The sequence below is a fragment of the Callospermophilus lateralis genome, chromosome 14 (assembly GCF_048772815.1).
Source record: "Callospermophilus lateralis isolate mCalLat2 chromosome 14, mCalLat2.hap1, whole genome shotgun sequence".
In the NCBI taxonomy this organism is placed as follows: Eukaryota; Metazoa; Chordata; class Mammalia; order Rodentia; family Sciuridae; genus Callospermophilus; species Callospermophilus lateralis.
In genome coordinates, this window is record NC_135318.1 from 55,942,880 (window position 1) to 55,969,457 (window position 26,578).

General features: G+C 38.6%; 1 protein-coding gene across 1 annotated transcript in view; it reads left to right on the forward strand.

Moving 5' to 3' along the window:
* Positions 1–26,578, forward strand: part of Antxr1 (ANTXR cell adhesion molecule 1) — a 226,760-nt gene that overhangs the window by 23,008 nt on the left and 177,174 nt on the right. The window contains exons 2-3 of the mRNA XM_076833319.2: positions 5,500–5,571; positions 10,307–10,378. Of these exons, the coding sequence (XP_076689434.2) occupies positions 5,500–5,571; positions 10,307–10,378 (144 nt within the window). The remainder of the gene's footprint in view (positions 1–5,499; positions 5,572–10,306; positions 10,379–26,578) is intronic.

The window sequence follows — 26,578 nt, forward strand, 5'->3', positions numbered from 1 at the left end:
TTCTTCTTGAGAAAATTTGGCACCTGCCCATTAGAAAGGGTTTTGATGACCCCAGATTAAAAAAAAAAAAAAAAAATTAACACCCAGGACAGTCCTTTGGACCTGCCTGTTTACCTAACATCAACAAATCCAATGAATCTCAAAATCATAAATTCTACATGTCAGTTGAATAGAATAGTGAAAATGAAATTTTAAAAAAAATTTTATTTGTTTTAATTAGTTATACATGACAGTAGAAAATGAAATGTTTTAAGACAAAATAAAGTGTGACTTTTCTTCAGGTGACCCTGTTTAATAAATCAAGGAATGTGAATTGATTTGTGGGCTGTAAAATAGGGCCAATCCTTAGAATTAAGAAATTGTATTCCAAAGAAGGGAGGCAGGAACAGTGTCCCAATTTTAGTTTGAGTTCCTATTTAATTTGTGTTCCTCCCAGTAAAATTTCCATACTGCAAATCATCTCTACTGGTGAAGAAATCGTCACAGGTAGAGGAGGTAGTATGGGGGTTCCCCATTTATCCGTAGGCATCTTACCCTTCTCCTCAAATTTTAAATTCTGTTAATATAGACCAAAAAAAAGCACTGCATTTCAGAAGTAAGTGTGGATCTTGTTCAAGGAAATCTCTTAAGCCCTGTGCAAAGGAGATGTAGATTCTGGATTTGACTATGACTGCTAGACGGTCATGTGCAGCCTCTCCAAAGGCACCTGGACCACTCACCTGCTAGACCCTCACCTAACATCCCCAGGACCAGAGCATCTACCCAATGGCTAAAGAAGAGCCTCCCAGACCCAGTCTTAGAGAGTCAAAGCATACAAGGGAATCCTGTTCAAGAGGATGGCTGAGGTCCAGATGAAACGGTTTCCAGTGCTTTAAAAGCCCAAGGCAAAGATGTGCTTTTCTGGTGAGCTCTTGGGAGACTCCCAGCAGCCATTGTTTATTGAAGCCACTGTTGATGGTCAGGCAGACCCCTTCACCGTGGAGCAATGGGAAGGCTCCTTAGTTTCACACAGGGTCACAGGAGTTGTGTGGATCTGAATCCCAAACCCAGGTTGCTTATTCAAGCCAAGGTGATTTCACTTGTTGGCCAACAGGTTGGCAGAGGACCAGGAGGCTTCCATGAGAATAGAGGCATCCATGATATTTGGGAGCTTGAGGAAAAATATGATCACGATTGACTATCAGACAGTGGTGACAGCACATGGTGCCCCGGGAACCCGAGGCAGGCTCAATGAGTCCCTCTCTGTTGGTCAAAAGCAGCAGGTGGCACTGAGCTGAGTCTTAGACAACGAGTGGGAGTTTGCCAGTGGGGACAAGAGTGTCCCAAACAGACAGTACAAAGGCTGCAAGAAGGGAACCAACAAAAGAGATTGCTGTACCTCTTGCTCATCCTGACCCCTGCCCCTTCTCCCCAACGCCTCACCCCATCCTCCATGGGCTCTATGGTGCTGCCACATGAATCTACTGCATCCTCCCCAGCACAGCCTGGCCTGGCTTACTTCAGTGTTTCAAGAGGGTGCTTTTTCTCCCTTGTCTTCCCCAACTCTAGCCATCCTTCCAGATCCAGGTCAAAGACCGTCCCCTCCTCAGAGCCTGCACAGACACAGCAAGCCATTCCCTCTTCTTTGTTTCAAAAGCACAGACCTCAATAATACTTGTCATGACATGTGACATTTTAATTTATCTGTATCCCCCGTTCCACATTGAGTTCTTAGAGAGTAAGCACTATTTCTTATGCAACTGTGCCTGTTGGGCAGCTCAATAATAGTGCTAGGCAATAAATTATGTTTGCAACTTGAGAAATATGAAATCCTCAGTATAATTCCCCTGTTGCTGCTGGTTATACCAAATACTATCTCAAATTAGACGAAGTAGGGTTTAAAATCAGTTCATAAAAATAGAATTTTATTGAATATCTCTTATCTTTATATGGAAGGACCGAGGATTTTGATTGTCTACAGAGTCTTTTGTAAAATTCTAGAACAATGTATATTCTTTTTTTTTTCTTTTTTTTTTTTGGTACTGTAGATTGAACCCAGGGGTGCTTAACTACTGTGCCACATCCCCAGTCCTTTTTTATATTTATTAGACACGGGTCTCACTAAGTTGCTTAGGGCCTCACTAAGTTACTGAGATTGGCCTTGAACTTGTAATCCTCCTGCCTCAGTCTCCTGAGCTGCTGGGATTACAGGTGTGCACCACTATTCCTGGCCAATCTATGTTCTTAAAAAAAGTAATAAAAATTTAATAAATATTCAAGAGTTCTCTAAAATAAGTAACTATTAACAGATTTTCGCATTTGTTTTAATGGTTTTTTAAAAAGAAATATGCAGTGCGTGCATGTGTGTGTGTGTGTGTGTGTGTGTGTGTGTGTATTCACAGATTACATGTTGATGGATATTGAGGTCATTTGTAATGCCTGTAATCCCAGCTACTCAGGTGGCTGAGCCAGGAGGATCACAAGTTCATGGCCAGCCTGGGCAATTTGGCAAAAGCCTGTTTCGAGACAATTTTTTTTTTAAAGGGCTGGCAATGAAGCTCAACAGAAGAGCACTTTCCTAGCATGTGTGATGTCCTGAGTCCAATTCCCAGCATTATTACCTCCTAAAGTTGGGGTTATTTATAACACTTTTCTGTGGCAAACAATGCAGCAGTCACCATCCTTATTACACAAGATCCTTCTGCACGTTCCTTGTTTCCACAAATGATAACCCTGGTCTTAGGAAATGCTTGCTTTGAACCACACAATGCATTCCCAAATGGCTCTCCAAAGGAGTTCCATCAATTCCCATGTCTATCAGCAATATAAGAGGATTCCATTTTCTCACCAACACAAATATTGTCAGACATTTTCCAAATCTGAATGGTCTAAAGCAGTATTTCACAATTGTTTATGCATTTCTATGTTTACTAGAGGAGTTGAATATTTGTCATATGTTGAGTTCCCATCTTTTGTTTTACATAATCATTTCAAACATCTTTCATTATTTTCTTGTCTTTTAACATATTTATGATATCTTTTTATCATTCAGAAATTTGGGTGTTTCGAGTAAACTACATAATGCTTTTATTAAGAAATGATTTTTAATTTCCATACCTACTTTGAGAACCCCTGCACTGATCTGAGGGCATAAGAACCATCAATAATTCTCACAGATTTAAAAAAAAAAATTGTGTTTTTTCCATTAGATTTAAAATATATGTAGGGTTACATTTGGTAAGAAATAGGAATCTAACTTTTTTTTTTTTTTAATTTTAAAGAAAACTCTTTGTCACGGGATCTTGTGCCAGAGGATTTATTCTCCCTCCCAAATCTGAATTGCCTCTCTTCCTCGGTAGCCAGATCTCACATAGGTTGAGATTTGGGCTCTGTCAGTCAGCTTTCTGTTTCCGTAACAAAATACCTGAGAAAATCAGCTTATAAAGAGAAAAGGTTTATTTTGGTTCAGTGTTGGAGATCTCAGCCCATTGTCGGGACTCCTTCCTTTTGGACCAGTGGTGTGGCAGCGTATCATGGCAGGAGTAAGGGGTGGATGAAGCTGTTCACCTCAGGTGGCCAGGAAGCAAAGAGAGAGGAGGAAGAGGCTGGGGCCTGACAGTCCTCTTCTAGGGCATGTCCCTGGCAACCTAATACCTCCCACTAGACCCCAACTCTTAAAGTTTCTACCCCCTCCCAGTAGCACCAAGTTGAGGGCCAGTCTTCAACACTGGACCTTTGGGGGGAACCCCAGGTCTGAACTCCAGCAGGCTGCCAATGCTGTTGCATTCACTCTCTGGAATGTTCTATGCCAGGTATACAGGGGTCGTTATATTTGATAGGGAAAGCCCTCTCCCCTTGTTCTTCTTTTTCAGCATCATCTTGAATAGTTTTCGACCTTTGATCTTCATTTCATTTTACAATCGGTTTTTAAGTTTCACAAAATTTTTTTTTTTCAGCATTTTCCCTAGAATTGAAATTATAGGTTAACTTGGGGAAAGTGAGGCATCCTTAGCATATGGAGTCTTTAATTATATGACCATAACGTACTGTGTCACTTTTTTCAGGTAGGAAAAAAAAAAAAACTCTCGTTTCTGGATATGAGACAGAAAAATCATACTCTTCATAGAGATCCAGAGCCAATCAAAATAAGAATTCTTAGGAATCCTGTACCCTGGGAAGAAGGACGTAAAATCTACTTTGCCCATATTCCTCTTAAATGTCTATAAAATAGTTTGAGACAAGGAAAACATAGCAACAGGTAACTCTGTAGAAATTAATATTACAAAAAAAGTAATCGAAACCTAATGGGAAAAGTTTGAAGTATAGTAATAGAAGTAAAGTCTGAGCTCAGCAATTATTAGGTAGCAGGCAGAGATTTGGGGCTCAGCTGACACAGACCAGTAAGTGAAAGGAGGAAGCATCTCAGCAACAGGAGGGAATGGGTTTGAAGACAGAAAGCTAATATTAACTCACTGTAGCAGACTGAGTACAAGCCCTGCAGAAAACACACGGGAGCAGGACATGGTGGTGCACACCTGTAACCTCAGTGGCTGGGGAGGCTGAAACAGGAGGATCCTGACTTCAAAGCTAGCCTCAACAAAAGCAAGGCATTAAGCAACTCTGAGACCCTGTCTGTAAATAAAATGCAAAATAGGGCTGGGGATGTGGCTCAGCAGTTGAGTACCCCAGTTCAATCTCCAATACCGCCTCGTGTCCCCACCCCCACCCCCCAAAAAGAAAGAAAACACATAGAAACTAAATTGAAGTGGTAGGTCATATTAATAGTGAAACAGTAATCAGATTTAGGAAATAAAGAAGATCCTTTGCAGATCTAAAATCCTGTGATTATAAATGTTCTGGAAAAACAAATTCCCTCTTTTCAGCAAGAGAATTCCTTTTTAATATAATAAAAAGCAGAATAGGGTTTTTTTGTTTGTTTGTTTACAATATGATGAATCACATTAGATTTCCTTAAACGTTTGACTGTAGTACCTTCCTGAAAAGAACTCTACCAGTTAATTAATGATTTTTTGATTCCTTGCTAATGTTTTATTTAAGGATTTCACATCTATATTTACAAATGAAGTTGGACTCTTGGGAGTTTATTTATCTTTGTTTTCTCTGTGTTGATTTCACTTAAAAGAACTGTAATAACTTTCTCTTCTGCCATCAGAGGAATAATTTAACTAGCACAAAAATGACCATTTTGCAAAGATTTGGAACTGACCTATGAATCAGTGTTTCTGTGTGGTTGTGTGTCTTTCAGTGCATGTATGAAAAACACATCAGTATGTGGAGTAGCAGTGGGGATGGTGGAGATGGAGTTGGGAGAGTTCTTGAACAAAAATGTTAACAACTCTAACAGGAAGTCTAAACCGCCTTTCGGATAATTTCCAAAGCCAAGATAGGGAGCCCTGCTAATGGATAAGTCAAATGTAAAATGATAGAATATGAAGAGAAATAGCATGAGGTGAAGACAAATGAATTTCTGAGTCAACAATACCTGCTCTGTCTCCCTAGGTCAGGAAGCGTGCTTCATCACTGGAATGAGATCTACTACTTTGTGGAACAGCTGGCTCATAAATTCATCAGGTGAGAAATGCAGTGCTTTGATTTCTCTTATATTTCTCTGCCATGAGTAAAACCAGTCTGTCTTGTTGTTGTGCAAACTCCTAACCACTTTGGGGATGCTTTTTGACAAAGGTGAACTACCAAGTCTTGGACCAGGGACAATTTGTTTTGATCCATCCCATGTATTAGAGTAACTTTGATTTAGTGTTTTCAGGAGGAGCTAGATTTAGTTACGAAACCAAAATTTTTAATGTTTTTTTCCTCTGTGGTTGAATAATGTGTTCTTGTTAAAGGATCATTAACATTTTTCCTATACGGTGCATCATGCAGGAAGAGTGGGTGCATTCTAGCGGACTTGTATGTAGGGTGTTATCAGGTGTAAACTACTCATCTCAGTTTGCCCACAGCTTCCTGTTTTTCAAACCAAGAGTCTCCCTGGAACACACCTTAGTCCTGGGTAAATTGTCATGGTTGCTTGCTCCAGCCATGTACCCTCTCAGGTACAATCCTCTGAGCATCCTCTACACCACTTTCCCAGACAGGTTTAAACCTGATCAAGTTAAATACTGGGGGAGTCCTCGAGGTGCTCCTTTCTATTAAGTATGGTGCCCATGAGTCACACTTCACTCTCCCTGGTGTAGCCTCCAAGGGATAACACAAGTGACAGTTCTGTGGTTGTGTTCGATTCTTTATCTCAGAATACAGGGTATCCTTTGAGCCTAGGTAGTGACAGACGTGCTCCTCCCAAATTCAGTTATGGATCAACACGTACCTAACTGCCTAATTAGAAGGAAGGGATTAGGAAGTGGCCTGTCCTCAATGCCAAAAATTGGAAGCTGCAGCAGGAATCATTTAGACTCTGATGATTTGGGGAAAACAAATGCTAAAGGGAGGGATGGGAGTAAAAATACAGAGAAAAGAGAGAAGCAACATATGAGTGGTATTGCAAAATATGTAATAGGATCATTGAGACTTAGAATTGGGAAGAACAACTTCCCAATCTGTCTTTGGAGGTCTTCAGCAACCCCCATCTTGAATAGCTCTGGAGAGAAACCACTGTCCGTTGAAGCAAACAATCCAGGAGCTGGACAATGTCAGTTTTCAGAAAAGTCTTTTTGTCATTGAGCCAAAATGTCCTTTCCTGCACTCTCACCCATTGGTCCTTTGGAGTGTCTTAAAACACATCTGCCTCCAGACATTTGACAGTGTGTGCTCTGCCTCCATTTTTTTTTTTTTCTCATTTTCTGCTCCCCTGAAGCCGAGAAGTCCAGTGGGACAGACTTTGAAGTTAGGCAGATGTGGGTTTGAATCCAAGCTCCATTGTGCAACCATAGCAGTCTACTTACCTTAGCTGACCCCTGATTTCCATGTGGAGATTATCAAAAGAAACTGTGTGCAAACTTACTAACCCAGCACCTGGCTTAGAGTGGGCACACGTCTCTCCTGCAGCTGTTCCAGACTCTTCACTATCTTAAAGTCCAAAGAGGGGGAAGGAAGTTGGGACTAATCCATTCCCCCTTGCTTTCCAAATGAATAACTAAGGACCAGAGAAGTTGGTGTGACTTAATCTAGACTATGAGCCACTTTCCTCTGGCTGGCTGTCACCTCTGTCCTCCTTGGTTATGGCCCCCTCAAAGTCTGACACTAAGGCATTACCATCATGGAAACCCCATACGGCAGGGATGGTATTTTGTTGTCTGTTGGAGCCCAAGTGCCCGTGACGGTGGCAGACCCAGTAGCATATACATGCTCAATCAGTATTTTCAAATAAGTGAATGAATGGATGGTTTTTATTTATTCATTTTAAAGAATAGTCTAAGACATTGATACTTCATGGGGAAGATGCATTCATTAACAATGACTGACCATCAGTGGAATCCTTAATACTTCAAATCCTTTTATTTATCTTGATCCGCACCCCTCCCATCTTCTTAATAATGATTCTAATTCTGCACCACTTTCTTCAAAATGGAAATTCCCAAACTATGCCTCATACCCCTCATTATCAGAAAAGAGTCTACCTCATTAAGGACCCAGAGAAGAGTAAACGGAGTGATGACCTCAAGTTCCAATCTTACTCCTTAGAAGATGCTTGCACGTCTTTCCCACCAGTGCCTGAGAGCCAAGCAACCCCTGTAGCCAATCTCTCCATTTTGGTCCCACTTGATACCATTATCTCTAGTCTCCTGTGGGTCCTTGTTTCACTTTTGTATCTTCCTCTACTTTCCCCTGGCTCCTTCCTCACAGTTTACAGACATAAACTAACCTTTCTTGCTGCTTATTCCCCCCAAAACCAATGACAAGAAATCTCCTGATCAGCCCTTCAGTGTTGGCATTGGTCCTGTGTTTGGCTCATCTCCATTTTCACTGTAGATACTGTCTCTGAACAACTTTGCCACATCATAACAGTGTCCCAAAAACTCACAATGTTAAATTGTCTCCAGCCTAGACTCATACACCAGTTGTGTCCAAGACATCAAATCCATCCTTTTCAGAGCCAAACTCGGTAGTAGCTAAGGCAGTATAATAGAGTAGTTAAGAGCCCAAATTCTAGAATCAGAACTTCCAAGCCCCAGCTCCACCATTCACCCACTGTGGAACCTGAGGAAAATAGTTTTTAATCTTTCAGAGCCTCAGTTTCCCTTGATGGAAATGATGAATAACAATAGTGCCAATCCCATAAAGTTGTTCCAAGCTTAATGAGATCATACAGCCAAATCATGATAGTGTGTGGCACATAGTAAGAACTTGTTGAGATTGGCCCTATTATAATACTACCATCATCATGATTATAATTATCATTTATAACATGGTGTCCTGCTGCCCAACCAATGGTGAGGTGGTAGCAGGTAGCACAGGATCACGGCAGAGAACTGAAGTTAGTTTCGAAAGACCAGTATTCAATTCACCAGGTACTACTTAGGCTCCTACCAAGAACTAAACACCATGCTAAGGATTTCTAGAGATGTGTCAGATATGTAGAAATAATGTAGACTCTATCCTGGAAACAGTAGGAACCATTAGAGTTTTATAGCAGATAGGTGACAAGATCTGGAAAATAATTGGGAGAGAAGTGGGAAGAATTAATCAGAACAATGAATGATGCTAAGCAAGGACATGGGCTATGAAGGAATTGCAGTAGTCAGGTGATTGAGGCCAAGGTCCTAAGCTAAGAAAAGGAAAAACCACAGGCTTAAGAAATGTTTTGGAAAGTGGAAACTCTTAGCACCAGATCAGGTGTGGGAGGCAATTGTCTAGTGAAGACATAGTTTGATGTTCTTCTGGATGAACTATTTGGTCACCCAGAGGGAGCCCACAGGATGGAATTGCTTTGCCAAACCCTCTACAGTCTGGAATTCTTGCAGAATGGGAAGTATGTTTGGTCTTCAGCTGAGAGATGTTCTGTCTCCCCGAGTGTGAATTTTACATTGACAATGCTCGTGAACATTGCCATATAAAAACAATGTCAATTTGTTCATTAAGAATGACACCTATAAGAGACTGAGGCAGGAGGATCACAAGTTCGAGGCCAGCCTCAGCAACTCAGTGAAGCCTTAAGCAACTTAGTGAGAACCTGTCTCTAAATAAAATACAAAATATGGCTGGAGATGTGGCTCAGTGGTCGAATGCCCCTGAGTTCAATCCCTGTAACCCCTCAAAAAATCAAAATAAAATGGACTGGGCTAGGTGTCCATCAACAGATGAATTGATAAAGAAAATGTAGCATTGCACAGTGAAGTTTTATTCAGCCACAAGGAAAAATGAAATTATGTCATTTGCAAGAAAATGGATAGAACTAGAGACCATTATGTTAAGTGAAATAACCCACACCCAGAAGGTTAAAGGTCATATATTTTCTCTCATATGTGAAAGCTAAAGAGGAAAAAGGAAAAGAAAGATGGTGGCCGATCTCATGAAAATCAAAAGGAGATCAGTGAATGAAAGGGCCCAAGGGATGGGAGGTGGGAAGTGCTGGGAGGTGATATTGACCTGATTATGTTGTTATATGTTGTATTGTATGCATGTATTATGTAACAACAAATCCCATCACTATGATAGCTATAAAGCACCAACTAAAAAATGTGGTAAAAATTAAAAATAAAAAGGATGGGGGATGTAGCTCAGTGTTGAAGTGACTCTAGGTTCAATCCCCAGTACCAAAAAGTAAAAAAAAGAACCAGAGAATGAGACATACTGAGTGGAAGAGAGAGTCTGCGGCCAGTCAATTCATTCTCTCCTTATAAGATAACCTCCTTGGGAGGCTAAGGAGAAATTAAAAGTTGGTGATGATGTCACTTTTAGATCAAAGGAAGGTCACGGTATGAGGTCAACAGATGGTGGCATCAAAGGGCTACAATCTGAGACAGTCCCTTCATTACAGGATCCACCAGGCTACTGTGGGGACACGGTCAGACTTTGTCTGCCAGAATTTCTGAACCTATCGACACCTTGCAGACCAGGCTCCCAGGGCCATGCTTCAGACGACCCAGGGTCGTGATGGACTTTGTCTTTCTTTCTTGTAATCCATTCACTGAGCAATAGTGTCCAATCAGAAGTGGCTTCCAGAAATACACAGCAGGTCACCACCCCTTTGGTTTGTTCACAGCTTCAAGATGAGTGCTAGTTAAATGCTTGTAGGTCCTCAGCTCTGGCAGCCATGATTCAAAGAGAAGAACTGGTCGGAAACCTTGGTGGGAAAGAAGGGTGTGCTATGGTCTTTTCTGTCTGCCTTAATGGAATTTCTTTCCCTTTCCAGCCCCCAGCTAAGAATGTCTTTCATTGTCTTCTCTACTCGAGGAACGACCTTAATGAAACTAACAGAGGACAGGTAAGATCCTTCTCAGCTCTGTCTTTAGAAACCCCAAGTTCCTAAGTAGCACTGGGATTTGTACTCTGGTGCCTTAGCCTGTTGATCATTTTAATCTAATGGCTTTCTCATTTAACTGAAGCCTTGAACTTTGTATCTGGATCCTTCTGCTATTTTACTCTCTTGTGGTTTGTGACAGAATTTTTTAATGTTGAAATTTTATCAGTGACTAAATCATATTAAGATAAATATTACGTTTGGTAATTCAGTTTGCTAACTTGGAGCAAAATGTTAGCAAACCGAATTCTTGGGAGGCTATACTTCCTTTAATTTGTTTTTTAGATTAGGGTTTCAGAGATATGATGAGTGTACCATAAGAGAAGCAAGAGCTTGAAATATTATCATAGGTAATTTCCAAGGAAGAGAATGGAAAGGGAGGGTTTATGATACTAAAAAAAAATAAAAGAAAATTTGAATTGGGTAAGGCAAAAATGTTCACATAAAAGGAGTAGTTAGACCCAGCTTAAAAAAATACTCCTGGATTTAACCACATTTTACTTAAAGATGAAGACTAACAATAGCAAGGACAAGTCATTTTTTGATAGTTAGGATGGTATATTGGAGAGGAGAGAGAATAACTTTATTATACTAATGACACTATACAAGTTTAAAAAGTGATAAAATCCATATGAGGAAGCACTGTTGGGGACAGATTTTTATGTGTACATATAGGAAAAAGGAAAGGAAGAAGGACAAGTGTTTCAGTCCATGTTTTGTTGCTATTAACAAAACACCTGGGGCTGGGGTTGTGGCTCAGTGGTAGAGCACTTGCCTAGCATGTGTGAGGCACTGAGTTTGATTCTCAGCACCACATATAAACAAATGACTAAAATAAAGGTCCATCAACAGCAAACAAATAAATAAATAAATAAAAATACCTGAAGCTGGGTACTTATAGAGAAAAGTCGTTTCTTTCATTCACATTTCTGGAGATTCAAGAACGTGGCACCAGTATCTGCTCAGCCCTGGGGAGGGCCTTCTGTCTACATCTAACATGATTGATGGCATCATAGTGGGAGTGTATTCAAGAAGGAGAGATCACAAGATGAGATGGGAAGTCAGAGATAGTTGGGGGCCAAGCTGACTCTTCTTTAAGGACTTACTCATTCAGGAGCCAACCTAGGTCCTGCAAGAGCCTCTTTAATCTCTTCCGGGGGGGAGGGTGTCCCCATTGACCTAATTACCTTCCACTAGACCCTCCTCTCCACATTGCCCTGCTGAGGACCAAGCTGCAGGCATGTGAACCTTTGGAGGACCCACTCAAACCATCTAAACCATGGCAGAAAGTAGAGGGAGGGCAGGAAAACTTCCTGCTACAACATTCTTACAGAAATTTACAGGGTGGAGTCAGATTTTCTGGCTCAGATTGGAAAATCTAAGCTAGTTTCCACTTTTTTCTATGCCTTTGTTTCCCATCTAGACGTTTTCAAATTCTGTTCCTTCTTACATGCATGCATGCTATTGCAGAACCAAGAAACCCTGTTTTTAAAAGGCTCCACATTCTTTCTGGTTTATCCTGCAGCCTTCTGTTAAACAGAGAATCAAAAACCCAAGTAGCCTGTGTGGCTTTCCTTTAGGATTGGTCAAGAATTTTGAAAAGCTGAACGTCTCTAGCCATCTGCAAGACTCCCAAGTCTTACTCGGTGTTTCTATGATGCCTTTAGTCATAAAGGTATGCAGGGATGTCTTTGATTCAGAGATGGGGAACACAGGAAAGACCTGGTTGATTCTGCCAGTAGCCTCTGCTTGTCTCAAGGTGGAGCATTTGTGTTTGAGTACACTCACTTGGTACAGAGAACTATGAATGGCTCTTTAAATCAGCTGTCACTGCTTTAGTTGCCCACTCCTCTCCTACTTGGATAATTGGTAATTCTAAAGCTAATTCTTGCCGATGGATGCTGACCTTCCTTGCAAGGGGATATCCATATTTATCAGGTCAAAACCCATATTAGTTCTCACTTGTGTGAGTTCTTCACACTCGGCTCCAACCCAGGGCGTCGCAATGTAGCTTCAGGCTAACTGCTGTTCCATGTATACACCTTTGGCAGAGAGAGAGCAAGCTCCTGGATCATTTGTGTGCTGTTGCTCACAGCCTCTGGGAAGCTGGGAATCATCACAGGGGGGTTAGGGATATATAAACACTATCAGAATGTCTGGGCTTTCTTATCCATTTTGGCTTGTTGTGTTTGTTGAAATTTGTCATCCTCTGAAACTACTTGAAAATTTTTTTTTTACCTTAATATCACAACTACAGGTTTCCTGTGCCAAAGAGATGCAGAGTTTAAAATCTGTTCTTTGCTGGAAACTGTATTTAATAAAGGCCAAATGCACACCCAACAACAGCCAGGGACGCCTTGTTAAAGACTGAGATTGACATGGCCACTGCTTGGCTTGACTCAGCTGGCAGAACCCAGGGAGGTTCATTGGTGCTCATCCAACCTTATCAACCTAGAGGTGTGGGCAAGGGAGCTCTCTAAAATGCCTTCTTAGAAGACCGTCCAAAAGAATGAGGCTTTCCAGGCTATTACTGCCTGTGATTTACATGACTCACAGTGTCTTAGTTAGGCACTGAAATCTGTACATTTTTATCTTCACCATGTCTCCATAAGACAGTAAAAGATTCATTTAATCTGTATAATCTTTGAAGAAACTTAGAGACTTTTTAAAAACTTGTTTAAATACAATATGTGAATTAGCAAAGACTCATTTCAACAAGAGCAAAAGATCTGGGGTAAATTAAAAGAAATAATATCCAAGATGTATTTGCATGTAATTCTTGGGATCAAATATGCATAGTGGAGGCAGGGTTGTGGCTCAGTGGCAGAGCACTTGCCTAGCATGTGTGAGGCACTGGGTTTATCCCCAGCTTTCCATGTTAAAAAAAAAAATAACAACAAATAAAATAAAGTTATTTAAAAAATACATGCATGAAAACTATGGGAAAGTTGAATGGATTGAAAAAATGAATGTAGTGTGTTAAGATGTAGTAAACAAACTATAATTAAAATAATGATACCATTTGTGATATTTGCCTAAGCACTTTATGTATCATTTCTTATAATTTTGATAATGACTGTTGGTCATTCGAATCATAGTTTTATATAAAACATAGTTTTTCTCTGCTTTTAAAATTTCTTCTTTATCTTTAGTTCTCAGAAATTTGACTAGGATGTGTCATGGCATGATTTTGAGTTTATCCAGTTTTGGCTTGCTGAGCTTCTTGGATCTATAAACTTGTATTTTTCCTCCAATTTGGGAAGTTTGCAGCCATTACTTTTCAAGTATTTCTTCTATATCAATCATTTTTTACCCTCTTCCTGGATCTTCAATGACTCAAAAAATGTTAGACCTTTAGATTTGGTTCCACATGCTCCTGAAATTCTGTTCATTTCTTCTTTCTATTTTTTTTTTCTGTTCATCAAATTGGGTAATTTCTGATGACCAATCTTCAAGTTCACTCTTTCCTCTGTCACCTTCCTCTAGCTATTGAGCCCATCAACTTAATTTTTTTGTTACAGATATTTTGTTTTTCGGTTCCAAAATTTATATTTGGTTCTTTTTGAAGATTTTATTTCTCAGCTAGAAAATTTCAATCTTTCTGTTTATTTCAAGTGTGTGTACTGTGATCTCATGGAATACAGTTTTAAAGTCTGTGTTATAATTCCATCAAATTATCTTTTATCTTTTAAAAATTCTTTTCTCTTGAGAGTTGATCATATTTTCTAGGTGTTTTGTATGTTGAGTAATTTTAGAGTATAACCCGAAATTTTTGAATTTCATGTTGTTTAGATTTGGGATCCTGTTCAAATCCTCTGGAAAATGTTGACTTTTTTTTTTTTTTTTCCTGACGTATGCAGTCATACTGGTTAGGTTCAGACCACAAACTCTATCTCTTCGGTGGCTGCTGGTTTCAATGTTTTCAGCTCAATTTTCAAAGACTCTACTGAACTCTTGTATCTGTCCAGAGTCTAAAACTGTTCATGTGCAGTGGGGGGCAAGAGCCTGGGACTAACACAGCTTCGAATTGGGGGATCCCTCTCAACTCACCCTCTCTAGGATCCCTCCGCACATTAACTGGCCCATGGGAACTTCTTTCCCAAATCCTCTAGCAAGAAAGACACGGTTTCTGTTGGAGTCTTGGCTACCTACACTGAACATATAGTTCTCCACTGAGGCTTCCTTGGGAAAGAAGGAATAAAAAAGAGAAAGATGGATATTTTCTCCACATAAGGGGTCCTTTTCCAGGGGTTCTCAGAAATTTGGGGATTTTTCTGGCCTATAAAGGCTACATCTCAGCCACGGCCATGTGACTAAGACTCACCTTCCGGTTAAGACCATAAGAGAAAAGAGGAAAACTCTATGGAACTCACCTTCATTTCTCCAGGATTAAATGACTTCCCCAATCCACCAGCTTTGTGAACTTCTTGAAGTTTTTCCATGGTTATTTCTTTATTTTAACCAATGGGTTTTTGGTAGTCAGAGACATAGGCAAGTAGCAAGCACACTATATTCATTGCACCTTGAGGTTCAGTGAATTTAGATAACTTGCTGAGGTGAAATAACTAGTAAATGGCAGAACTAGTGTCCTGATTTCTGGATTCTAAATTGGTCCAGTTCATGCACTTTGATTCATCTCATATTGCTCTTCCAAAATTTTTTAGCTTCCTCAGTTTAAACAATTGACAAATGGTAACAAAATGTGTAGGTCATTTCATTAGCATAAGAGTAGATAATGCTAATTTATGCACTAGTAGAATAAAAGAGTATAGTGTTAGCTTCTTCATATGATTCCCTGAAAACTCCAAGAATAGTCTTATTTTTGACATTAACCAAAATACTTTTAACTTTTAATCATTTGGAAATGAGAACATGTCCAGGAAGTCCAATAATCTATTTAAAAGAAATCAGGAATAAGAGGTAATACTGAGGAATGATAGTGATCAAATTACATTGTTATAGCATGAGCATGTAAAATATGTAACCACAATCTCACCATTATGTATAATTATAATGCATCAATAAAAACTATGGGCAAAAAAAATGAATCCATGTGTACTTTGTCGTAATAACATGGTTGTAATTTTTTCTTTTATCTACTAGAACAGTGAAATTCATTAAAAATATTTTAAAATATTGGATTATTATTATATTTCTGGCTATACTTGGTTATGATATAGTCTTTTCATGCATATCTGAATTCTGTTTTGTATATATTATTCAGAAACTTTATAAGTTTTTACCATAATTGAGATTGTGTTGCATTTGTTCTTTTTAGGAATATCTTTTTAGGTATTCTTAATTTGTTTTCATTTAAATTATTACTTCTTTAAGAGTTTATTTATGATATAAGGTAAAAGGCCAACATCCAACTTTTATCCCCAAGTGATTTGCCAGTTTTTCCAACACCATTGTGGAATAGTTTTTAACCAATCATTTTACTAAAAAATTAAACTCTTTGCTAGATTTAGGTCCATTGGTAGGTTTTCTATTCTATTGCTATTCTGTTCTTTTTCTATTTCTCTACTCAGATCACATTGTTTTGATTAGCTTTAACATCTGGAGGGCCAGTTTCTTCTCAATTCTAATATTGGGCAAAAATCTCCTCGGTCTTTAGTGGATTTTTCCAACCATGTGCATTTTAAATACTTTTTTATGTTCTAAAATGTCCTTGGGATTTTTATTTGAATTGTATGAAAAGTACAGATTAATCTCAGCCACAATGACTCTGCACTTTTATTATATCTGCTTATTCTCTTACTTCAGGACATACCACTTTTTCTTTTGTGCCCCTCAGTCCGGTTTGTTCTGAAGGTCAATTTCATACAATGGCTGTTAACTTTATTCCCAGGCATTTTAAAGTTTGCTTCCGTTGTGAATGGAATATTTTTCTGCTTTATTGTCTGGATTGTTCACTAGAGCAGTGAACTCACATTGTGTGGTCCACGGGCTTCTATTAAATTCTATACAATGATTTACTGAAATAATCATGTCACTGGGTTTCTATGGAGAGAGGATGTGGTTTGTATCAGAGGCAGCCTGTGATGCCACCATCCCAGAAAAAGCTTAAGAAATACTGGGGGAAATGATTGGTTTTATAGATATGTTTCTTGTCCCACTGTTTTAATAAAACATTTCATGAATTCTGATACTTATCCTAATTACCTGATGATTTGTTTCTAAAATTTATTCTTTGTTTCTGTTTTGTGTACTTTTAGAAATTTTATGATTTATTATTTTATTCTTCTGCTATTAATAATTCCTTCCTTGTGCTTCTTATAGCTTTTCTTTTCTTATATTTTTGAGATGGGATTTTATTCATTATATTTTCTTCTTTATTAATAATCAAAACTATATATGATTACAAATTATACATTAGATCTGAACGTGGTTGTTGAATCTCTCCTGTCCTGAAATGTCCTGTTCTCATTGTTGTTAATTTCTAAATAGTTTGCATTCAGAATATTCTCCTTGATTTAGAATGATTTAGGAGGGTGTTTCACCATTTCCATGTAATTTTTGTTTATTCTTTTCTCAATTTCTAGAGTCATTGAGTTTCTTCACAGAATATGGTTGAGGTCATTTTAGGTTTTTTATTTATTAGTTTTTATTGATAAATTATCAAATGACCAAATTTTATCTGTCATCCAATGATGTTAGAAAATATTGATGCCCTGATGAGTAGAAAGTTTCATATAAGAAATATATTAGTTAAATTTTCAGATATTTTATATTTTTGTTTATGTGGTCTGTAAAAGTGGACATTTTGAAGTTTTCTACCATGACTATGTTATTTGAATTTCCAACATAATGCTTTATTATTTACACCATATTATTTAGCTCATTTGCATTTTTATTTTATTAGGGAGTGTACTTTTTTTTTTTTTTTTTTTTTTTTTTTTGTACTGGGCATTGAACTCAGAGCCACATCTCCAGCCCTATTTTGTATTTTATTTAGAGACAGGGTATCACTGAGTTGCTTAACACCTCACTTTTGCTGAGGCTGGCTTTGATCCTCCTGCCTCAGCCTCCTGAGCCACTGCTGAGATTCCAAGCATGTGCCACCAGCCTGGATAAAGTATACTTTTAAAGAATATAAAATGATCTTTTGTCACCTTTTATTAAATTTAAATTTTGTTTATATTTTTTGATATAAATTGATGTATTCATTTTCAACCCTTCTTTGCTATTTTGTCTAATTTTCCAGTGACTTGAAAAGTATAATTTCATTTTCATTCTTATAATGATTTTTTCCCTTTATAATAGCAAAATTAAATAATATCTTTAGATTGTCTTTGCTGATTTTTTAAAGAAATATTTGCATTATATTTTGCAAGCATATAAAAAATTATTAAACTTGTAAGATTCATTGATTTCATTCAATATATATGAACCATACATACACACTTTCTTCCTTTCCAGGACTTGAAGTTTTATTATTGTCTTTAAATTTTTCACTTTGCTGAGTCATTTTTTAGGTAAGACTTTCCTGAAAGTACATGAATATTGAGGTTTCTGTGTCTCTATTTGTCTGAAAATTTCTGTTTTTTCATTTATAGGTAAATATTTTAATTAAATAAAAAATTCTCATATCTTGTTGATCATTTTTCTGTTTCCTAAAGGTAAAAACCCATTTATCAGCTCTGCATGTAGCAGAGAAATGAGAGGTGCCAATTTAATATCATTCTTTATCTGTAGCTTTATTTCTTCTCTTGACACTTGTAGAACTTTTTTCTTTGTCTTGGATATCTTAAAAAATGTCTACAGAATATATCTAAGAACAAGACGTTCTTTTAATTTTGTATAGCACTTTGTATAGTACGTAAGCCATTCTATCCAGATGCCTAAATTTCTTCAGCTTACAACATTTTTCTTCTGTTATTTATTTTATGATTTCTGTTCTTCTGTCTTTTCATTGATTTTTTTAGTTTTTATTGATAAATTAATCAAGATCTCTTTTATATTCTAATTTTTAATCTATCATTTTTCCTCTAAGTTCAGGGTATAGAATTCTTACTGGTTCTCTAATTTATTAATTTGAATTGTTTCTTTTCTTTTCTTCTTTCGTTCTTGTAGTATTTGACTTTTCACCACTTTGCATTTTCAACTGATAAATATCCTTCATCTCTACAAATACTTTCTTCCTCCTTAGTTTTACCCTGTGTGTGTGTGACCTTGCTCTTGTTTTAGAAATGGAATGTCTTCATCATAAATATGAATTAGAATTCGTTTGTACCCCTCTGTTTCTAACGTGAGTTTATTTCAAAGAAATTTTTTCTCAAATTCCTAAATTGGGTCTTTCTGCCCAGTTTCTGAGACTTTTCCCAAAGAAAGGAACCATTGGGGCTTTTCAGTACCAGGACTTAGGGTGGCTTATGTTAGATACTATGCAAGTTCATGATTGAAAATGTTATGATCTCAGGCGAAAGAAAACGGGTAAATTCAGAGGTAGTGTAATTTTTTCTTAGAGACCCAGCAGTTTTTCCAAAGTAAAGAAATGGAACCCAGATGAAGATGGTCAGATACAGGCATTGGATCCCTCTGGAGAACTCCCCACTCCCTTCTCATGACCTGGAATTCCAGGGTAGGGTGTCTTTCCCTCACTCTGATCTCAGCAGTTCTGCTTGTGCCATGACTGTGACACCCCTGCCTATCTGCCAACAGTGAGAAAAACATTTTCTTGATTGCCCTAGATTTTTTTTTTTTTTTATCTACATAATTTGGAAAGAGAAGTGAGAGTTAAAATGGGTAGACCGAGATCACTATCTTTGACTGGAAATGTCTTTCTTCCAAACTTTGCAAGATTGAAAAACAAAGCATAACAAAACAACCATGTGCCAAAGAATTACTTTATTTTACCCAGCCCACTGACCTCACTTTACCACTGAGAAAAACGATTCCCGAAGAGATTGAGCTATTTGCCCCAATTCATTCATATTCTCAGAGACAGCCCAGGTTTTTGCTTTATTCACAAAATTTAAAACACTAAACCCAGTGATTTTCCATCATTTACCATAGCTACCTAGTACACATTGCTTTTATATATAGGTATATGCATGTGCACATACATATACATAGGTGTGTAGCCATATATAATCTTTTATTAAGGGCTTACTATGTACCAATAACCTGGAATATTTTCCTCATCTATAATAATGAAAAATAATTGTACCCACCTAACAAGATTATTATGAGAATCTCTCCATTTATTTTATGTATTAGAGTTGGGGATCGTGAGACAGAAGCCTCAAGGCCATTCTGCTGTACAAGTGTAGGGGCCTGGGTTTGATCCAGGAAGCGTTTCTCCCCAGAGGCCATGTGGATTGCTTACTCACCATGTTATTTGATTTCCCACAATTTTACTATTATGTACAATTTTAAACTTGTTTAAAAAAACAAATCCAAGAGCACACAATTCACTACCCAGACGCTTTTTGACTTCTTCAGGGAAACAGTTCCCTGAAAGCCCAGGCCTGCCACCCATTTCATCTTCATGGTCTTGAAAGCTGGCGCTTGGAAATGTTCCTCGCGTTGAGGTAAAAAAGAGGTGGCATCAGCATTTCACAGATGGGTGAAGAGGTGCAGGATCCTGCTTATTGCTTAAGGAGGCAGAGCGCAAGCCAAGAATGCTTGGCTCCAGCTGCTGAGTGGAAACCGAGAGACCACACTTCTCTCTCCCTCTCAGTCATCCTTTGGTTTGGTTGAGAGTGTGGTTTTGACATTAGTGTCACAGGGGAAAATGACATATTCTGGACGCATCACTTGATTCCTGGAGCAGAATGATTACAGGTTGCCATTACCAAGAGACAGAGTTCCCAAAGCCTTTTCTAAATTTAAAAACAACGAGAGAGAAGAGTCATCAGATATTTAGTGCTTGAAAGAACTTGGATTCATTCCATGTTGAGGTAGTATGCATTCAGTGGTGAGAGGGCTTCATGGCAAAATTCAGAGAAATGGCAAAGCAGTGGGGGGATTTATTTATTCTCTTGTTCTGGTTATTGAAAGTCCATGAACAAATTTCTTACCTCTCTGTGCTCTACATTTTTTTTAATCTATAAAAATGAATATAATGATAGATTGTCCCGACCCAACAAAGTTTTGGGAAGAATTATCAATGCAGACATGTAGTAAGTGCTCAATAAGCAGTTGTTACTAGCATAGTGGTTGTTAGTGATTTTGATAAGTACCTAGACAAACCGCATCTCGAGTTATCACAGCATATTCAACAGTTTTTCAAAAACGAGACCCTGTCCTCCCTGGTTCATGCCCTTCTCTGAAGTTTTTAACATTTATCTTGTCTGCCCCTGTAAAAAGGTAGTGGTAGAAAGTTCTGCTTGAGCATGAGGCCAGATAAAAATTGCTGTCTAATAGTCAAGAAAATACAGACATTGTCTTCAGAAGACATTTTGTCTGAAAGCTCTCCAGGTTGAATCATGACAACAATAACAAGAACCCACCTCGGGTAGCTTAATGGATCTGGAACACGCTGACTTGTGAGGGTGTGATCTCGTGTTTCTCAAACTTTTCCTCTGGAGTCCTTCGGTTGGTAGAAGAAAGAACAAATCCCCTCTTGGGGCCCCAGGGTATCATGTGATATAGTCTTGAAAGGACGGAATTTCTTCAGAGTTCTTTATCTCAAAAATTCATGTGTATTTATATTCAGTTGCATAATATGCCAATATTTTATATTATATAAAACTTACATTGAGTTCTTTCTCAATTTTGAAGTATGATTTATGCTCCAGAAAAGAAAAATGTGTTCTTCATGTCTTTGGGTAAAGCACACTGTTACAAACTCTAGGGAAAAAAAAAATGTGTCCTTCATGTCTTTGGGTAAAGCGCACTGTTACATACCAAGTTTGCACGCTACAGATGAAATAACCAGAATACGGACTTTGCACCAGGATCCGGTAGGGGTTCCAGTCTGGGCTCCACCACTCTGTGCATGTCACTGCATTTCTCTGGATCTGTTTTCTCATAGTTTAGTGAAAATAATAATGCCCACCATACGGTGTGAGGCTTTTGCAAATAAACGTATGGAAAGTGCCCAGCTGACACCCTGACACAAAAGAGGTGCTCAGGAAATATTTCTTATTGATCCACCTGCTATTCCTCATGTGGCAAATACAGACAAATAAAGAAAAAGAAAGAAAGAAGGAAAGAAAACTGACAGAGTAACAACCAGAAACATTTCTGTTGTCTGGTTGAAAGGAGAAAGACAAATTTCAAAGTTGTCAACAGAACCAAAGCATGCTGGCATTCTCATATCCAAAGGTGGCAGCCCAAACCAGGAAACTTTTTGTTTTCAACAAAAACAACATCAGACAGTGACACTCCCACATCACCTGACTCTTTACACCTAGCAGCCAACGGAATGGGCTCTGAGGCTTGGTCTTAGTGCTGCCTGAGAGATACCCTGAATGACTCCTCACAAACTCCATATTCCACCCTGTTCTCACCTCAACAAGTATCTTAAAATTATTAAATATTTGAGGTGTAACAAAAGTATGGAAAAAAAGTAAATGAAACCCCTTTACCCACCACCATGCTTGTGAAGTAAGGTATTACAGGTAATACCCTGTACATACATGTTCCCTCCTCTCTTTTCAGCAAAGATAATCACTATCTTGAATTTGGGGTCTTTAATTTTAATAGATGTATACTTTTATATACCCATAAATATTTTTTCATATTAAAGAATATGCTCATAATGTATGTATTTTTCTTGAATTTATTTTTCACACTTAACTTCATGTTTTTGAGACCTTTTCCATGTAGATCTATGTGCTTAGCTTATTTGAACTATCGTATCCTTTTCTAATGAATTAGATTCTATTGTGAGGATGAACCACCTTGTACCTTCTATGTTCTCCTATTTGTGGACAATTAGTTTGTTTCCTGCTTTCTGCTATTATAAACAATGCTGCAGAGGACCTTCTTGTACTTGTGTCCCGTTGAGGGGTAGAGGTGGGCAGAAGCAAGAATTTCTTTATGTTATATACCTAGGGAATTTCTAGGTCTAAGGGTATGTGATTATATAATTTCACTAGGTATTACTTCATTGATCTTCAAAGGGTTGCACCAGTTTTCATTCCCAGAGTGATTTGTAAGAATTCTTGTTGTCCCACACCCTCTATATCTTGATATTATCTCCCAACTCTTCTTCACAAACAGATAATGCCCACATGTGACTTATGGATGAGGTTATCTGATATGGATCTAGTATGTTCCTTTCCACTTCCACATCTTTGCAGTCCAGTGTTGCTGTAAAGGTGATAGAAAAACACTCTCATTGGTAGAGAACTACAGTCTGTGCTGGCCTACACTAAACAGACGTGGTCTGGCCACAACAGAAGACTCTTGCCTGTCATCCACCTTAGGGCTATCTTTCCCAGCTTCCATCCCAGAAGCTGATGCTGGGTCCACCAGTCTCTGCTGTGCAGGACTTGTCAGACTGCCACTCTTTTGTGCCCCTCCAACCCTCACTGTGGTCATTGGCACTGAACTCCAGTCCATCATGCTGATCATTCTATATGCCCACCAGCAGCAGGAGAGATCTTGAACTCACAGGAGCATAGAACTGAAGGTTCTCATAAGAGAAAACTACACATTTGTGCAATCCTGAAAATAGAGTTCACTCTCCATAACTCTCATCGCTTGCAAACTGTGGCTGAGCTGAGGAAAAGAGTCAGGGATAGGGAAGATCTTACATGGTGTGTTTCAAAAGTCAAACGGAACCACAAGAAATCACGTGGTGAAACCATTGCACATAAAAGAGCTAAATAAAGAGGAGTTTGAACAAATGTATCACCCTGTGAGTAAACTATCCCTCCTGTCCTTTTAGTTAGCTTAGGCTGCAACCTTTGGAAATTCCTTGATGGGCTCTTTTTGGTGAACTTAAGTTCTCCATCATGGGCTACTCCTATCTGCTCAGTGTGGACTTTTCAGTTTCCAGCAGATGCCCAGATTCTGTTTCTGTTCACTCTCTGTGGTCCCCACCTAATATTAGGTGTAGTACTCTGAGACTTGATAGATCCTAGAGTTCTATACTTCTGTTGAACATTTGAGAAAACTCAAGTTCAGGGAGGTTAGCTGGCATAGCTCAGAAGTGATGAAACTGGAATTCAGTCACGAATCTTCCACAGAAGTCGGTGCCACTTTGAATAGACTTTGGTATTGAAGCCAGGGGGAAAATGATTACCTTGCACAATAGTGTAGGTGTGAGAATGGGGGTGGGTAGGTTGCTGAGTTCTAGAACATTCCAACCTTTAAAATTCTAGAAGAGAAGGAAAAGTCTACATAGAAATCTGAGAAACAACTAGTGAGGTAAGAAAGAGCATGGTGCCATGCAAATCAAGAGAAGAAAGCAGTTTTAGGTGATGGAGGAGTCACATGGGCCATGCGGCAAGAAGTAGCATAAGATGAAGCCAGAGAAGTGACCACTGGGTTGGCAGTGTGAGAACCTTGACAGGAGAAGTCTTAGTGCTGTGGACACGAAAGTCAGCAGGAGAGTCGAAGACTCTGAATTTGAAAATGAGGAATAAAGATATTTTCATCCCTTTCTCTAAAAGAAAGCACACCCCAAACCAGGGATTCTGGAATGAACAACTTAAAGCAAAAACACAAAGCTCATCACTGAAGGAACCAAGAAACATTTAAATCATAAAAACACTACGTCTGAGGGCAGAAGGAGATAGGAGAGTGATAAATGATGGGGCAGCATGGAGAAACATCAAATGTCACAAAAGAGGAATAAACTGAGAAGCCTCTCAGATGCCTGGAAAGCTCAAAGGACTAGAGTGACAATGGGGTAGTCAAACTGCAGGCCACCAACCCTCTCACCTCCTGCTTGCAGTCTAAGGATTACCCCTTCTCCACCTCCACCAGGGAGGAGAAGCATAGTCCCTGGCAAAACCGCACAAGAAATATCTGTTTCGTGGTTAGGGACACCAGGCTCAGACATGATCATGGAAACATCTGCATAACAAATGTCACTGCTTCCAGCCTCCCCTCTTGCCCAATTCCAGACTGGACACCTAAGGAAAGAGTGTGAAAACTACTTCCTTATAAAAATAAAAGTCCTAGAGGAAAAAAAAAATGTCCCTACACTGATCCTTGAAGATCCTCAGCAAAAAAAAAGATTGTTTGCAAAATCCAGTCATCCACCCATTGACATGCCCCACCATACCCGTGGAGCTGCCCACATGTCTTTTGGTCTTGCTCCTTCAGTGTGAACAGCCAGAGATCACTAAATGAGAGGCCTCGTCTGGAGAGGCAGGAAAGTTAGGAACTGAATTTTAAGAAACTATGTCATGAAGAGGGGTGGTATGGGAATATGTGGGGTCAAAGAGGATTTTTTTTTAAAGATGAGACATACTGAATTATATTACTATGCTGGTGATCAGCCCCTCGTGTTTTGCTTCCTCCCTTGAAACAAATGTGCAAATATTTAGTAGCCTGTATGGTTCGTCTGCTTCTGGTTAGGATATGGAGGGATGTGAAAAACCTTCATTTCCATGGTCAACCAGAATGGCCCAGACAAAATAAAATTCATATGTTTCCATGGGGCTGGCCAAGACACAGGAAGCACCGATGAACTGAATTAGAGGGAAACAAGCCTGTTATAGCTCATCAGAGATCCACCGAAGCCGCCATATTTGAGGTTGGATGGCTGGTGTGGGATGGGCAGTTGGGAGAGTAGGTCTACCATGAACAGAGATAAAGAAAAATCAGCATGCCTGGAGGATGGGCCAGACTCTGAAATGAGAAAAGAAATCTCAGCCTCACAGACTCACCACGCACCCACACCTCTGACATTTTTTCAAAGAAAATAGCAGTGAAAGAATTGATGAAAGTAGAAAGAAATCTCTTAGTCACGTGGGTTCTTGAAGTACTTAGATTTTCTAGATTCTTACCAGAGTTGAATGAAAGGGTCAGGAAAAAACATCTGAAGCTGCACCTAACCCAACCCCAACTTAAATACTGAAAAGAGCACACAAGCAGGGAGGGCAGAAGGCCAAGGGTTGGACTAATAACAGGGAGCACATCCTAATTAGAGCTGCGGCCCTGCCCAAGCTCTGCCTAACTCAAGGAGGAATTTAAGTGACCAGTCCCTCACCCCAGCTCACAAACAATAAAGGGCTTACACTCTGTAGTGAGGAAACAACAACAAAAAAATTTATATTGTAAATAAACCCCCACAGGTTTTTTTATGCACAGTGTATAAAACACAAATTAAATGATTATGACTGTGGGAAGGAGCAAGGAAATGTGACCCATAGTAAAGAAAAACACAGTAATAGAAGCAAACCACAGATCATGGCTCAGTTATTGGCATTAGCATACAGGGACTTTAAAGCAACCATTACAACAAATACTAAAGAATTCACAGAAAAAAAAGATGACTAGAACTGGGAAAGATAGATAAGAAAAACTCAAAGAACTAAGTGAAAACTGGAACTCAAAAATATAATATCTGAGTAAAAAAAAATTCATTTGATGGGCTTAAAAGCAGATTGGATACAGCAGGGAAGAGACTGTGAATTTAGAAACAAGTAAATAGAAATTATCCAAACTGAAAGAGGAAAGGGGAAGATTTGGGCATTAGAGGAAAAGAATATATCAGGTCCTATGATTTTTGGGCTGATATCAAGTTGTCTGATACTTGTATAATCAGAACATCAATCATGGTACTCCCCAGTTAGATCCAAGAATCTCAACAACTTCTAAGCAGGACAGATACAAAGAAAACATCACCTAAATGCTTCAGAGTCAAATTTCTGAAAAAAAATTAAAAACAACCAGAGGAGAAGTGCAAAAGACCTTTTGCAAACAGGAACAATATTGAGAATAACAACTTATGTTCATAAAAAATATACAAAGACAAAGGACCAATGTCTTTAAAAAGATGAAAGAAAAAAAGTCAATTTAGAGTTCTATTTTCAGCTACAATATCTTTAATTGAAGGCAATATTAAAACATTTTCAGGGAAAACTGCATTTTCATTTGCTGATAAGAGAATTCTTACAAATCTACACTACAAAAATAAAAAAAAAACAAGAAGAATAAAAACAATGGGTAATGGAATTCTTCAGGCCAAAGGAAATTGACACTAGGTGAAAATTAGGTGTGAGAAGGAAAAGGGGAAAAGAAGAAGAAGAGAGG